This window comes from Beta vulgaris, chromosome 7, assembly GCF_026745355.1.
Source record: "Beta vulgaris subsp. vulgaris cultivar EL10 chromosome 7, EL10.2, whole genome shotgun sequence".
NCBI classification, from domain to species: domain Eukaryota; kingdom Viridiplantae; phylum Streptophyta; class Magnoliopsida; order Caryophyllales; family Amaranthaceae; genus Beta; species Beta vulgaris.
In genome coordinates this window covers 44,678,036-44,691,256 of record NC_079208.1, presented here as the reverse complement: position 1 = coordinate 44,691,256, position 13,221 = coordinate 44,678,036, and the positions used below count along the sequence as shown (strand labels likewise).

Sequence of the window (13,221 nt, the reverse complement as noted above, 5' to 3'; positions counted from 1 at the left end):
AGGAGGAGAGAGAAAAGTAGTTTATCTTATTTAATCTGGCGACCTTGTGAATCTGGCGAGCGACCCACGAGAGAGAGTTGACGAATGAACGACAAAGAATGGTCGACCGGCGTGATTGAGCCGTTGATTTCGAACGGTTAACCGGCTTGATTGGGAGGAGAGAAAGAAGATGGGGGGGGAGGCGTGAAATGATGAGAGGAAAAGAGGAGAGAGAGAGGAGGAAACCCTAACTGGTAAATCAGAGTAATAAACGCACCCATGGGCCTTTTTATTATAATTTTAAAAGCCTATTGCTGCGGTTTTGTATAGAAACCGCAGCAATAGGTTTAAATAATATTTTTTATATATTTTTTAATATATTGATGCGGTCCTACGTGGAAACCGCAGCAATATTATCTGGCCAGGGCCCCACATTTTTTTCAAAATGTATCCGTTGAGCAATATTGCTGCGGTTTTGGGTGGGAACCGCAGCAATATTGTTATTTTCTGTTTTTTTTTCTTTTTGCGTGTTATATTGCTGTGTATAGGTAAAACCGCAGCAATATCACCGCAGCAAATAGCATTTATTCTACTAGTGCACCTTTATATAGATTTGGCTGACAAGTTTTTGGGATGGACGGTCCATCCCAATGCCCAGTTTATCTTTTTCTCTCTCCTCTTTGTACTCTCTCTCCTATTTTTTATTATTACTTTTTTCCTCTCTCTCCTCATGAACTCCCAAGAGTTCAACCGTTGTATATGCTCTTATAGTCCATCAACTTGCTAAACTAGTGCCTTTTGATTAGCAAATTTAGGAAAATCATTATCCTAAAGAAATTTCTCCGTTTATATTCATGGACATATTTGGGTGCGTTCGAAGCAACTTTTTTGATGTAGCTTTTAACTTTTGAAAAATTATTGTATTGTTTGATGAACTAGTTTTTGGAGATAACTTTTAACTGTGAGTAGCTTTTTCCAAAAGCTAAGATTATTAGTTTTGTCATAAGCTACCATTTTTGTAAATTATTTATACATTAAAATTTTGCTAACACTTATTTTTACAACATTCAACATTAGATGATTAGTTTTACATCTGAAAGTTAAAAACTATTTTTGCCTAAAAAAAATTATTTGTACCTTGATTAATGCAAATCAAGTAGCTTACTTTTAAAAAATAAAAATAAAAAACTATGGGGAGAAGTTTTTCTTGGAGTACAAATGTGGCACGTGGCAGTCCTGTAAACTATGTATTCTTTGTCAAGTTTAATCAGAGGCCGGAGCCCATTGAAAAAAAAGAAGAGAGGCCATCAGAATTTCTAAATGTGAATGTGATACTGATAGCGCCGCTGTTTGTTTCATTTTGCGCATTAATAAGTACCACAAATCCACAATCCTTCATCTGACGAGAAATTGTGGTGAGAGCGTGAGAGAATAATATCTGAAGGATAAATGGCTGCCAAATTAATGCATGCGGTTCAGTATTCTGGCTATGGCGGTGGAGTTGATGCTTTAAAGGTTTTTTTTTTTTGGTTTCTTATTGTTAATTTGTTATTATGTTAACTTGAAGGTAGTAACTAATTTAGAATTACATCAAGATTTGATTTTTACTTTGTAGATTGTTCTTCAATTCTCGATTGGTTTTTTTATTAGTTTTTGTATGTAATTTCTGCTACGTGTGACAATGAAAATGATAGATAGCGTATCAAAGTACCAAACCGAACATACTATTGTTTATCTTAAACTTTTTTTTTTTTTTTTTTTTTTGGAGAAATGGGTTCTTATAATTTTTACAAAAGATTATATAGTGGCTCAGTTTGGGGAAGTATTTTAATTATCTTAAATGATAAGATGTTAATATATTTTAAGTGTAAAAATGATTAGTAGTGTTTGAGGAAAACCTAAAAATAAAATTTTCAGGTGGCTAAAATGACTTCAATGATAAGTTAAAAATTTTACCTTTAAAATCAGGTGACTAAAATTTTGAAAAATCTTTTCAAAATTTTGACAACAACTAAATTTGCTAAAATAGTTTATCAACTTAATCAACTAATTTTGCCAAACAGTTAAACTAATCAGTTACCTTATCAGTTCTAGCACCTTATCAATTTCAGTTTTATCTTATCAGTTTCAGTTCATTTTCAGCTAGTAATGCCAAACAGAACCAGTAGCAAGTATAATCATAGGTGACTATTTGATAAAACTGAAAGGATGTATGGTTCAATCGAGAATAGATTACAGCAGATTAGGATTTCAATGGAGTGTTGTCTTTGCAATTGCAATATGGTATTCAAAGTATGAAGGTTAGGATTTGAGAGTACTAGTCTTTATATACATGTTAATATGCTATGGGCGCGAAGTCGAAAAATGAGTGATAACTGCTTTGCAGTTTGTTAGATCAGTGTTTCCTTTTTAATTTTTATTTTTAAACTACTATAAGGTTAGATGTTATAGTTTTCTTTTCTAGTCAAGGGTACATTAGGGTTGTAGCCTATAGGAACGAAAACTGGTAAATTAATCGGAACAACTTATCTGAATAGTCGTGGCGTGAATAACATTGCCCTAAAGTTGAACTTGCCCCGTTACGTACACATAAACTCTTGGTAACCAACCTCCAGGGTTATTACACGACCACTGCTTTTCCGGTGTAGTACATAATTAAAGTTTGAGAACACTTTGAACAATGCCTAGATTAGAGAGAATATAAAAAACGTGTTCAGAATTTTGTTGAGAAGAATAATTTTTCTGTGTCCCTTGAAAACTGATGAAGGCTCCAGTTTATAGAGGAAAGGGAAAGAGCAAAAACGGTAACACACTCAATTAGGCAGAAATTAAGGGAAAATGGAAATATCAATAACGGCAAGAATTAAGGGTATTAGTTACGAAATCAGCAAAGATATGAATGTTGATTTCCGCAAAAAATAATTAACTGAACTAAAATGTCACACAACCGCGCCAAACACACATGCTCAGCCCCGCGCGTGTGGTGACTACTTTCCTCCCACTCAACCTGCAACAAAAAAGAAGAAAACTCTATATAAAGAAGGGAAAAAGTCTTAAAAACTACCAATGTGGGACAATGAACTTTTGTTCTTTTGAAGCAACTTTTTGGAGTAAGAAAACTAAGGGTTCATATATATATATATAGTAACTTTAACAACTAAGAGTGCGTTCTCCTCAACTTAAAAAATTAAGTTTCAGGTCCAATAAGTTCAGATAAGTTGCAATAAGGTTCAATCAGGGCAATAAATTCCAATCAGGTCTAATAAGGTCCAATAAGTTCCAATCAGGTGCAATAAGTTCTAATCAGATGCAATAAGTTCCAATCAGGTCTAATAAGGCCCAATAAGTTTCAATCAGGTCTAATCAGGTCCAATAAGGTCCAAATAGTCAATGTTCAATAAACATTTGTATTATTTTCCATTATTTTAGTATTCATAATTTCATATTACTTTTAGCTGATTATTATTATTAGAATCTTAATTAAAGTACCATAATGATTATATAGTATTATACTTGTATTAGTGTCTATTATTTTATTAAATATTTGTATTATTGTCTACTATTTTATTATTCATATTTTCATTAGCTGATTATGTTATTCCTAGAATTTTTTATTAAAGTACCACAATGTATAGTATTATACTTGTATTATTTGTCTATTATTTAATTATTCATATTACAATTAACTTCACGTAAATGAAAGTGGAGTGGGAATTTTTCATATGTGCCATTTTTAACTTGTTAGCAATAAATGTTAATCAACTTTTGATTTTCTACTAGTGCTTTATAAAATCAAAACAAGACTATTAGATATATTAGTGGTGACAGTTATGTATAGGCAAATATATAAATAGTAAAAATATTTTTGTTAAATTAATTATCATAAGAGATAATTAATAATTATTATTTTTTTAAATGATAAATTTTAATAATTATTACTTCATAATAAATTTTGAGGGATAGTATTTACATCAGGGGTAATATTTATGTTGTTAATGGTCAATTTTTTGTCTAATAAGATCAAATAAGATTGAATCGGGTCTAATAAGTTTCAATCAGGTCAATAAGGTCTAATAAGTTTCAATCAGGGCCAATAAGGTCTAATAAGTTTCAATCAGGGCCAATAAGGTCTAATAAGTTTCAATCAGGTTAATAAGTTCCAATCAGGTTCAATCAGGTTTAATAGGTTGAATCAGGTCCAATCAGGTTTAATAAGTTCCAATAAGTTCAGTTCAGGTTCAATAAGTTCAGTTCAGATAAATTCAGGATCAATAAGTTGAAGAGAACGCACCCTAAGTTCTCAAGAGTTTCCACATATAATAGAGATGTCTTCACAAGAGCTCCCTTAAAAAAACGAAAAGAAAAAAAAGGAGCTCTGCCTAATTCTGAAGCAGTGTCAGAATATGTAGAAATGTTGTACTCCATATTATATTTTAAATGTTATATTTATCAAATAACAAATGTTGTTTTTTATATTCACCTCTTATATACTCCCTCCATTTTCTAAAGATCTTCCCTCTTTTCGTTTCAGTGCGTTTCCAAAATATCTTTCCTTTTTTACTTTATTCCTTATTTGGAATTTTTTCCCCCTTCTTACCCTCTCATGTCTCTATCATATGATCCACCATTACATTATTAATTCAATTTTACTCCATTTCTCTCTCTTACTTTAACATCTTTTTATTTGTTTTTTTTTTATCTTAACCCTTTCCTCTCTCCTACTTTACCCACCCCACACCCTACACAAATTAATTCTCATTGGTATTTGTAATAACAGTAACAAGGAAGATCTTTAGGAAACAGAGGTAGTAACTACTAACTAATAAGTAATAGGAATATAAGGATAGGAGGAATCATTTTCATTCGAGTTTTTAGGGATATTAAACAAATTTTACAGATTAGTTATAGTGTTGTTTTTCATAATATTTAGAAGGATTATTTGATTTTAACCACCTTATAAACCATGTTTTTCAAAATAACCACCTTATATGTTCATTTGTTCAAATAGCCACCTTATATGAACTAAATCTTTTCAATACTTACCAATTGATAGACTCCGTCAAAGAAATCGTCCTAAAAAAGGATTTAAGAACGATTCCAATCACCTCCACCTTTATTCACGAGAAAGTATATAAGGTTTAAATCCTTCTTTAAGAACAATTTCTTTTACGAAATTTGTGAGTTGATATGTATTTATAGAGATTTAGGTCATATAAGATGGTTATTTAAAAAAATAAACTTATAAGGTGGTTATTTTAAAAATTGTGATCTTAAAAGGTGGTAAAAACAAAAAATCATATCTAGAATTTGACGAAGATGGTTGTATGCTTGATGAAAATTTGAAGTAGATGAAAGAACATTAACATGAAGCATGTGATTAAGGGCATGTTCTCCCCAACTTATTTTCAGTTCAGCTCAATTCAGCTCAGCTCAGCTCCATTCTTTTATAACTATTTTATTAAATATTATTATTATGTTGGTCTAATTTATTTTACTAAATACTCTTATTATTATTATTATTTATTTTTATATCATTATTGTTAAGTATTATTATTATTATTATTATTATTATTATTATTATTATTATTATTATTATTATTATTATTATTATTATTATTTCAATATATTATTTTATTTATTATAGCTTTACTCATTATTACTATTATTACTAGGAGGAACATGGTTTAGGTCAAAAACACAAATAAACCCACGTTTTTAGCCAATAAACCAATCAAATCGCGTCAAGTATTAATATTTTTATTACTAAATATTATTTTATTATTAAATCTAATTATTAAAATAGTAATATTAATTTACTTCTTAGATATTATTGTTATTATATAATCATCATCAAGTATTAATATATTAATACAAATAATATAAAATAATTATTATTAATTATCATTATTATCATTAATTATTATTATTATTATTAATTTATGATTATTAATATTATTTATTTATAACTATCATTTAAAAATATCCAAAATACTACTATTATTATTCATTATTAATTATTCATTATCATTACTTATCATTATAATTATTATTTAATATTCATATTATTATTGTTTAATATTATTTATATATTTATTACATTCAATTTAATTCAATTCAGTTTAATTCAATTCAATTAAATTCAATTCAGTTCTACTCAACTCAATTCAGCTGTTTTATGCCGAAAAGAACAGGCCCTAACTTGAAACAGAATTGTTATCTTGAAGTCTTCTTAAGGGTTTGTTGTCTATGTTGTAGCATGTTGAGGTTGCTATTCCTGATCCAAAGGCTGATGAGGTATTGATTAAAATCGAGGCAGCTACTTTAAATCCGATTGATTGGAATATCCAAACGGGCGTACTCCGGCCTTTCTTACCCCGCAAATTCCCAACTATACCAGGTTCCATTTACATTCTTCTTTAGAGACTTAACATAATGAATTTAACATTGCACATGACTGTCAATTTTGTGACAGCATGATGTTAAGTTGAACTTTAAGTCATAACTGTCTTGTTGAGCATGAGGTTGGGGATAAGTGGATGGCAATTCATGGCATTGCTACTACAAACCTTGATGTTTGTGGTGCAATGCTCATCTCTAGCTGGTAGAGGTTCGTGCTGTCTTTAAACAAATGTGATTTGTGTTGGAGAGCTCAAGATTTGAACTGTATAATATGGTGTATAAAACCGCTGTATGAGTGTAATCTAAGTTTTGATTTATAGTTTATTTATTGTCATTATCATATGACCAAACTTCTGAAGGGTCGTGGGCCTCGTCGCTGCACCCATTTTCCTTAAGATCCTCTCAAATTATGGCATAAATGCTTGAAAAATGCATAGCACAATTGATTCAAGAAATAAACGATTCTTATTTTAGCTGAGACTGTCCGTAGCATGCATGAATTGATAGTTGGGCATCTCTTTTTGTTGGTTCAGGTTCTGATGTCGCAGGTGAGGTTGTCCAGGCTGGAACTTCTGTAAAGAAGTTCAAAACCGGTGACAAGGTCGTGGCCATACTTAGTCATGCTGTAAGTTGCTTTGCTTCCTGGCAAACCTTATCAGAATTCGTTTCTAACTCTTTTATGACGAGCATGTCAGAATTTATTTCTAACTTGTGTCTCTCATTTTCATGCTAATCCCGCATCACACATCTTGTGGGGGAAAAAAGAAAAAATGTGACTGATGGTTGATTAACTGACAGAATGGAGGTGCCCTGGCTGAATATGTTGTGGCAAAAGAAAACCTTACAGTTGCTAGACCACCAGAAGTAACAGCACCAGAAGGTGCAGCTCTCCCTGTTGCTGCCCTTACTGCTCACCAAGCTCTTACCCAGTCTGCAAGCATCAAGCTTGATGGAAGTGGTGAAACGAAGAACATATTGATCACGGCTGCATCTGGTGGTGTGGGACACTATGCTGTCCAGCTGGCGAAGCTCGGAAACGCGCATATAACAGCAACATGTGGGGCCCGCAACCTAGAATTTGTCAATAGCTTGGGCGCCAACGAGGTTCTTGACTACAAGACTCCAGAGGGGGCTGCCTTGAAAAGCCCCTCGGGAAAGAAATATGACTATGTGATTCATTGTGCTATGGGCATCCCTTGGGCTACCTTTGAACCCAATTTGAGTACTGCAGGTAAGGTGATAGACATAACTCCCAGCCCAAGTGCAATAATGACATTTGCCATGAAGATGCTGACATTCTCCAAGAAGCAGTTGGTGCCTCTGTTTTTGATACCAAAAACAGAAAACTTCGAATATGTGGTAAATTTGGTGAAGGAAGGGAAGCTCAAAACAGTTGTAGACTCAAAACACCCTTTGAGTAAAGCTGAAGATGCTTGGAGTAAAATGATGAGTGGACATGCGACTGGGAAGATTATAATAGAGCCTTGAAGAAAATATGTATGAAGACACTATATAACTTGCTTGAAGATTATAAATATATTGAGTGCCTCTAGCTTTCATGACCAATCCTAACCATATAAATGATTAAATTCACTCCCCCACAATCTAAACAAAGCATGAAGTATACTGTTAGCATATACAAGCACAATTTCGATCCAAACTAAAGAGTTATTTACCTTCAAAGCTGCCTTGATTGCTCGTATAAAAGTAGTTGAAAAGATTGCTGAAATTCCAAAAGAACATATATAATCAGTTATTATATTCCTGGTGAAGAAAATTTATTCACCCCACCCCCACTGCTCTGCCCACCCCCTACAGTATCTTATTGCATGGTTGGGATTCTCATTTTTAGTGCACTCCCCCAACCCCCTGCACTGCCCCTACTCCCAGTCCCGCACTGCATTGCCCCCTCCCTCCCCCACCCCCTGTACTGCCCCCCACTGTTGTTCCCGTGCTAATAAGAGGTTTCAATCACCAAGCAAATACACAATTAATCCGACCTATAATAGTTGACAAAGGCATATATTACATATAGTCGTTTGTTTCATAGTAGTTAACAAAGGCAAATACACTGAAATGGAAAAAAACGTTCATAAAACCAAACCTATAAAACCTAATCACTTAATTTTATTCTCCATACGCATCATAAGCATATATTATGACAAATTGACAAGGAATTTATGACTAGCAAGCAAGTAGGACTCAAAAGCATTGCATTACTATTATAATTCAAACTATTTTCCTATAAAATGTGAGGCTCCAATAATTAAAGACGCAAATTAAAGTTTAGAGTGCCAACCTAAAATGGAGCAAAATTTCCATATAAGAAGACCAAGTTCAAACCATCATTAAAGCTCTTTCTCGTGCCAATTCAATCTCGTTATTACTAAAAATATCATGTCAACCCTGTAAACTACTAAATTAATCACCTAGCCTACCCTCTCCTTTTCTCTCTCTAAAACCCTAGCCTCTCTTACCCCTTCTTCATCAATTAGGGGGCTGCCATGGATGTTTTCATCCATGGTAAGCCCTTTTTTCCCTTTTATTTTCAGTTTTTAGTTCATTTTCTTGTTTTGTTCAATAAATTAGTATCTCTTTATGAGATTTTCTCAAACCCTTTTATGGGTTTTTAGTTTCTGTTTTGGAAATCTCCTTCTCCCCTATGAGAGTTGTGAGTATTGTTCTTTTGTTTTTAGGTATGAGAAATTATTCTCATTGGTTGAAGTTTGAGATTCAACATGAAGAATTAGGGTTTCACAACTTCTGTAAAATTATGGAAGACTATTGGAGTACGTTCATCCCAAAATTTCCGCATCTGCAGATCGTATGCCGAACCAGAGCGAACTCACAGATTGCATTGCTTCAGATGAAGATTTTTATTAAGGCAAAATTAAGTCAAATCTGCGATGTTTACATTTATAGGGTGATATGTATTTCTATTAGAATTTAATGTTTTTCAGAAATGACTTGTAAGTGCCGTTTGGCGAAATATTAATGAAATCTCTTTTCTTCAAAAAAAAAAAAAAAAAAAAAAAACTACTAGATTAATCATTCTTTCTTTATTGTGATTAGAAAAAAGATATTGACTGCTAGTTTGCCCATATTCATAACACAGTCAAAAAAGATATTACACAGTCAAATAATTGAACAATATATCAAAACCCCATATCGAAAAAGAAAAGCAAAAGAAGAAGAGAGAAAGATCTAAGTACCAATCGCGATTTTCAGATCGACTATCAACACATCATAATCTCACACAACAAAATAAGCTAAAAGAAAAAAATTAGCACATAATATGAACGCAGCCATAAAATCAAATAAAATAACCATCGTTCAATGACAAAAATTCATAGAAACGTGAAACTAACAAAAGAAAATGCATTCTCTTTAGCAAAATTAAAATCCAAATTTAAATCTGTAGAGCCATATTAACTAAAAAAACGTACAAGATGGAATTACAACCATATTAATGAAATTACCTTGACATGCGTTCCAAGGAGTGGATCGCGAGTGAAGAGGGAAGAGATAGACAGAGAAACAGTAACAACCGCAGCTTCGGCGTGACACGTATGAAGTTCTTGGCGTTTCTCGAAATTTCACCGTGGTTGTTGGGTAAGCGAAGAACGATGGTCGCGGTGGTTGAACACAGAAGAGAGGAGAGAGAAAGTTAAGGGAGTTTGAGTGTATCAGCTGAGAGAGAGGGAGAGGGAAGTGTTAGGGGCGAATTTGCTGGTATCGATGAGGGAGGAGGAGGAAGGAGGAGGGTGAAATGGGTTGAGGAGAGAGAATGAGAGGAGAGTGTTTGAAATGGGTTAGGGTGAAACGGGGTAGTGAAATGGGTTAATTAGTTGGGTAGGGCCGTTCCTTTGAGCCGTTCTAAGGGAGAAATCTGATGCGGTCCTAAGAAACGCATCATATTTCAAAAAAATTGCAGCGGTTTTTTAAATCTGGTGCGGTCCACAAGAGGACCGCATCAGATTTTACTCCTAACTTTTCCTCCATTTTCAAGGATGATTTTCGGATGCGGTTTTGTAAAACAACATCTATTACTAATGACATATAAGGTTTTTTTAACTAGTGCTAGGCTAGTGTAGCTATCACTGTCAGACTCATAACCTCCATCACTCTCATCATCACTCTATACAATAGGGTTATAGTAGCTCTCTACTCTAGTATCTTCTCTATCAAACATGCTTCTATAAGCAATTGGTACTCTCAGTTAACATATGATACCAACACTAAACAGTAAGTAAGCATAACCAACAACATAACCATAGGAATAACATAAACAGTTATTATTTAATGCATACATATAATATTTCTATTCTATATGCCCTTCATATACTACCCATCTCTAACAAAATTGTAAAGTAATCAAAATAAACTAGAAGTATTAAAATAAATATATAATTTTCGAATTTATGAAGGAACTCAAAAATTAAATAAAATAATATTAGTAATATAATTCGAAATTTTCGAACAAAATAAGAAATTCAGACCCTAAAATAAATAATTCCAACTAGAATAAATATTTTAAATCTTGGAATCTTGAAAAACGTTTCGAAAAGTAATTTGAACCCAACGAATAAGTAGGAGTTCAATTCTAAGAAATTCATTTTAAGTAACTAGCTAACTAGGCACCTAAAAATTTAAAGCTGGCACGAAAGGCCAATAATACCTAAAGCTCTTATACCACTTTGTAACATCCAGACAATTCTCTATTTTTCCAAAATACTTTTTAAACATAAAAACTTAGAGAATCATCAAAGCACTACCGCATGTGTGATAACGTATCGGCTTATTCAGAATTTCACAGCGAAAAACATAATAAATACTAAATCTTGTAAATAAAACTTAGTCAACCAAAAAGAACTCAAAAAGTCAAACCAACAAAAGTCAAAATCAACGACAATTTTCAATACCAACTACAATGATTAAAGTTAACAATAAAAAGTAAAGGTCAACTATGATAAATGAACTATGTAATACTCCGTAATTTTTAGTAAATTAATATTTATATTTTATAAAAGTGTTAGTTTTTAAAAAGGTTTTATTTACTAAAAAGGCTTATTATTTATTAGAAAGACTTTTATAAGAAAGGTTTTGGGTATTTAAAACAAATTTTAACCCAAATGAATTTTGGACCTAACTTTCCTAAGTTTTACATTCAAGTAGTTGGTTCAAAATAAAATTAAAAATATTTTAAAGAAAATCTAAAAATATTTAGAAAAGAAATGAAGAAAAAAAAGGAAAAACATTTTTTTTAAAAAAAAAGAAAGGATAAAAGGAAAAAAAATTCGGCATTTTATAGCATTTTTAATAATATATTAGTATTTTCTCAAATAGTTTTCCTACAAAACTTGTCTTTGGTATCAGTATGTAATTCTTTATTATTTCAAGAATTTGGAAAAAATTTCTACTCAAATTTTATAAACTTTTCAGTTTGTCATAAGCTATACCTTTTGGACTTATTCAAGTATTTTCTTTATTATGTTGACCTATTATTGAAGGCAATTATTTCTAATACCTTGAAATAGAGGTTAATTTTTTTCAAAGTTTAAAAGATATTTTTGAAAGTCTTATCTCTCTAGTGATTTTATTATTCCATTTCTAGCAATGATTATGATATTGTTTGCATGACAAGGTTGGTAAATAATTTTAAGTCAAGTTTTAAGCCTTAGCGAGTTACAGGGGCGTAACTTCTTTTAAAAGGGGTAGAATGCGATAGAGTTTCGCGCTTTTGAACTTAAAATGCTATTTTTGACCTAATTTTGACTTATTTTATGAGTTATTAAGTGAGTCAGCTTACTTTAATAGAAACAATTTGTTATATGTAAATTAATTGCTATATTTCTTACTTGCTTGCTTCAAGTTTCGAGGACAAAACTTCTTTTAAGGGGAGTAGTCTGTAATACTCCTTATTTTTAGTAAGTTAATATTTATATTTTATAAAAGTTATACTTTTTAAAAAGGTTTTAATTACTAAAAAGGCTTATTATTTATTAGAAAGACTTTTATAAGAAAGATTATTGGTATTTAAAACAAATTTTAGTCCAAATGAATTTTGGACCTAACTTTTCTAAGTTTTACATTCAAGTAGTTGGTTCAAAATAAAATTAAAAATGTTTTAAAGAAAATCTAAAAAGATTTAGAAAAGAAAAGAAGAAAAAAAAAAAGGAAAAAGATTTTTTTTTTAAAAAAGGAAAAAAATCGACGGTGGCAAAACTCACGCAAGTGAGTTACAATGGTTATCAAACTTTTGTAACTTTTTCTTTTTAATTTATCTTTTAGTTATTATTTTACCTCTATAACTATCTTTTTTTTTTGAGGGGAACCTCTATAACTATCTATTATGGGATAACTTATATCTTTTTCAAATCTTAGGTGGATAATCATAAATATTAGTTATATCTTATCTAGATTAGTTTATCCTTTTTCCTATATTTATCTTTAAGTTTCCTATTCCTATTCCGATTCTACCTATCCAACTAGTATAGATAGGGCTCTCCACCATCATATTCTTCACACCAAATTTGAGAAATAAATCTCTTTTCTCAAGTTTAAACTCTCTCTCTTCTAGCCTACCTTTCTCTTTCTCCCTAGTAATTATTAATTTTCAAGGTGCGTGTATTTGTAAATCTTTAATAATTATTTTGCAAGTGGCGTATCATGTTTTAGGAAAATATTTTGGATTGAAATACATGTTTTTAAGAGTTTTATTATGAACTGCATCTGTTTTATATGAGCATGTTTGAATGTTTACAAATTTTATTTATGAACTTTGAATTATGTCTTTCGTTTAATATATTTATAAAGTTTGATCTTTGAATTTATATTCAAATA

The 13,221-nt window shown here is 31.4% G+C and overlaps 1 protein-coding gene and 1 long non-coding RNA gene across 2 annotated transcripts; one reads left to right on the top strand and one right to left on the bottom strand.

The window, feature by feature from the left end:
* Positions 1-1,323: 1,323 nt before the first annotated feature.
* LOC104908775 (quinone-oxidoreductase homolog, chloroplastic) lies at positions 1,324-7,944 on the top strand. Its single transcript, XM_010697926.4, has 4 exons — positions 1,324-1,494; positions 6,235-6,376; positions 6,912-7,003; positions 7,177-7,944. The coding sequence occupies exons 1-4, from the start codon at positions 1,429-1,431 to the stop codon at positions 7,864-7,866; spliced, it is 990 nt and encodes a 329-aa protein (XP_010696228.2). The 5' UTR covers positions 1,324-1,428; the 3' UTR covers positions 7,867-7,944.
* On the bottom strand, positions 6,825-10,231 carry LOC125499517 (uncharacterized). Its single transcript, XR_007276391.2, has 2 exons — positions 9,858-10,231; positions 6,825-8,101 (listed from the first exon to the last, which is right to left on the bottom strand). It is a non-coding gene; the product is annotated as an uncharacterized LOC125499517 (long non-coding RNA).
* Between the last annotated feature and the right edge of the window lie 2,990 nt (positions 10,232-13,221).

Coding starts and splice junctions, on each gene's coding strand:
- LOC104908775 (XM_010697926.4), top strand. CDS start 1,429: ATGGCTGCCAAATTAATGCATGCGGTTCAGTATTCTGGCTATGGCGGT. Junction 6,377..6,911: donor CAAATTCCCAACTATACCAG/GTTCCATTTACA, acceptor TTGTTGGTTCAG/GTTCTGATGTCGCAGGTGAG. Junction 7,004..7,176: donor TGGCCATACTTAGTCATGCT/GTAAGTTGCTTT, acceptor ATTAACTGACAG/AATGGAGGTGCCCTGGCTGA.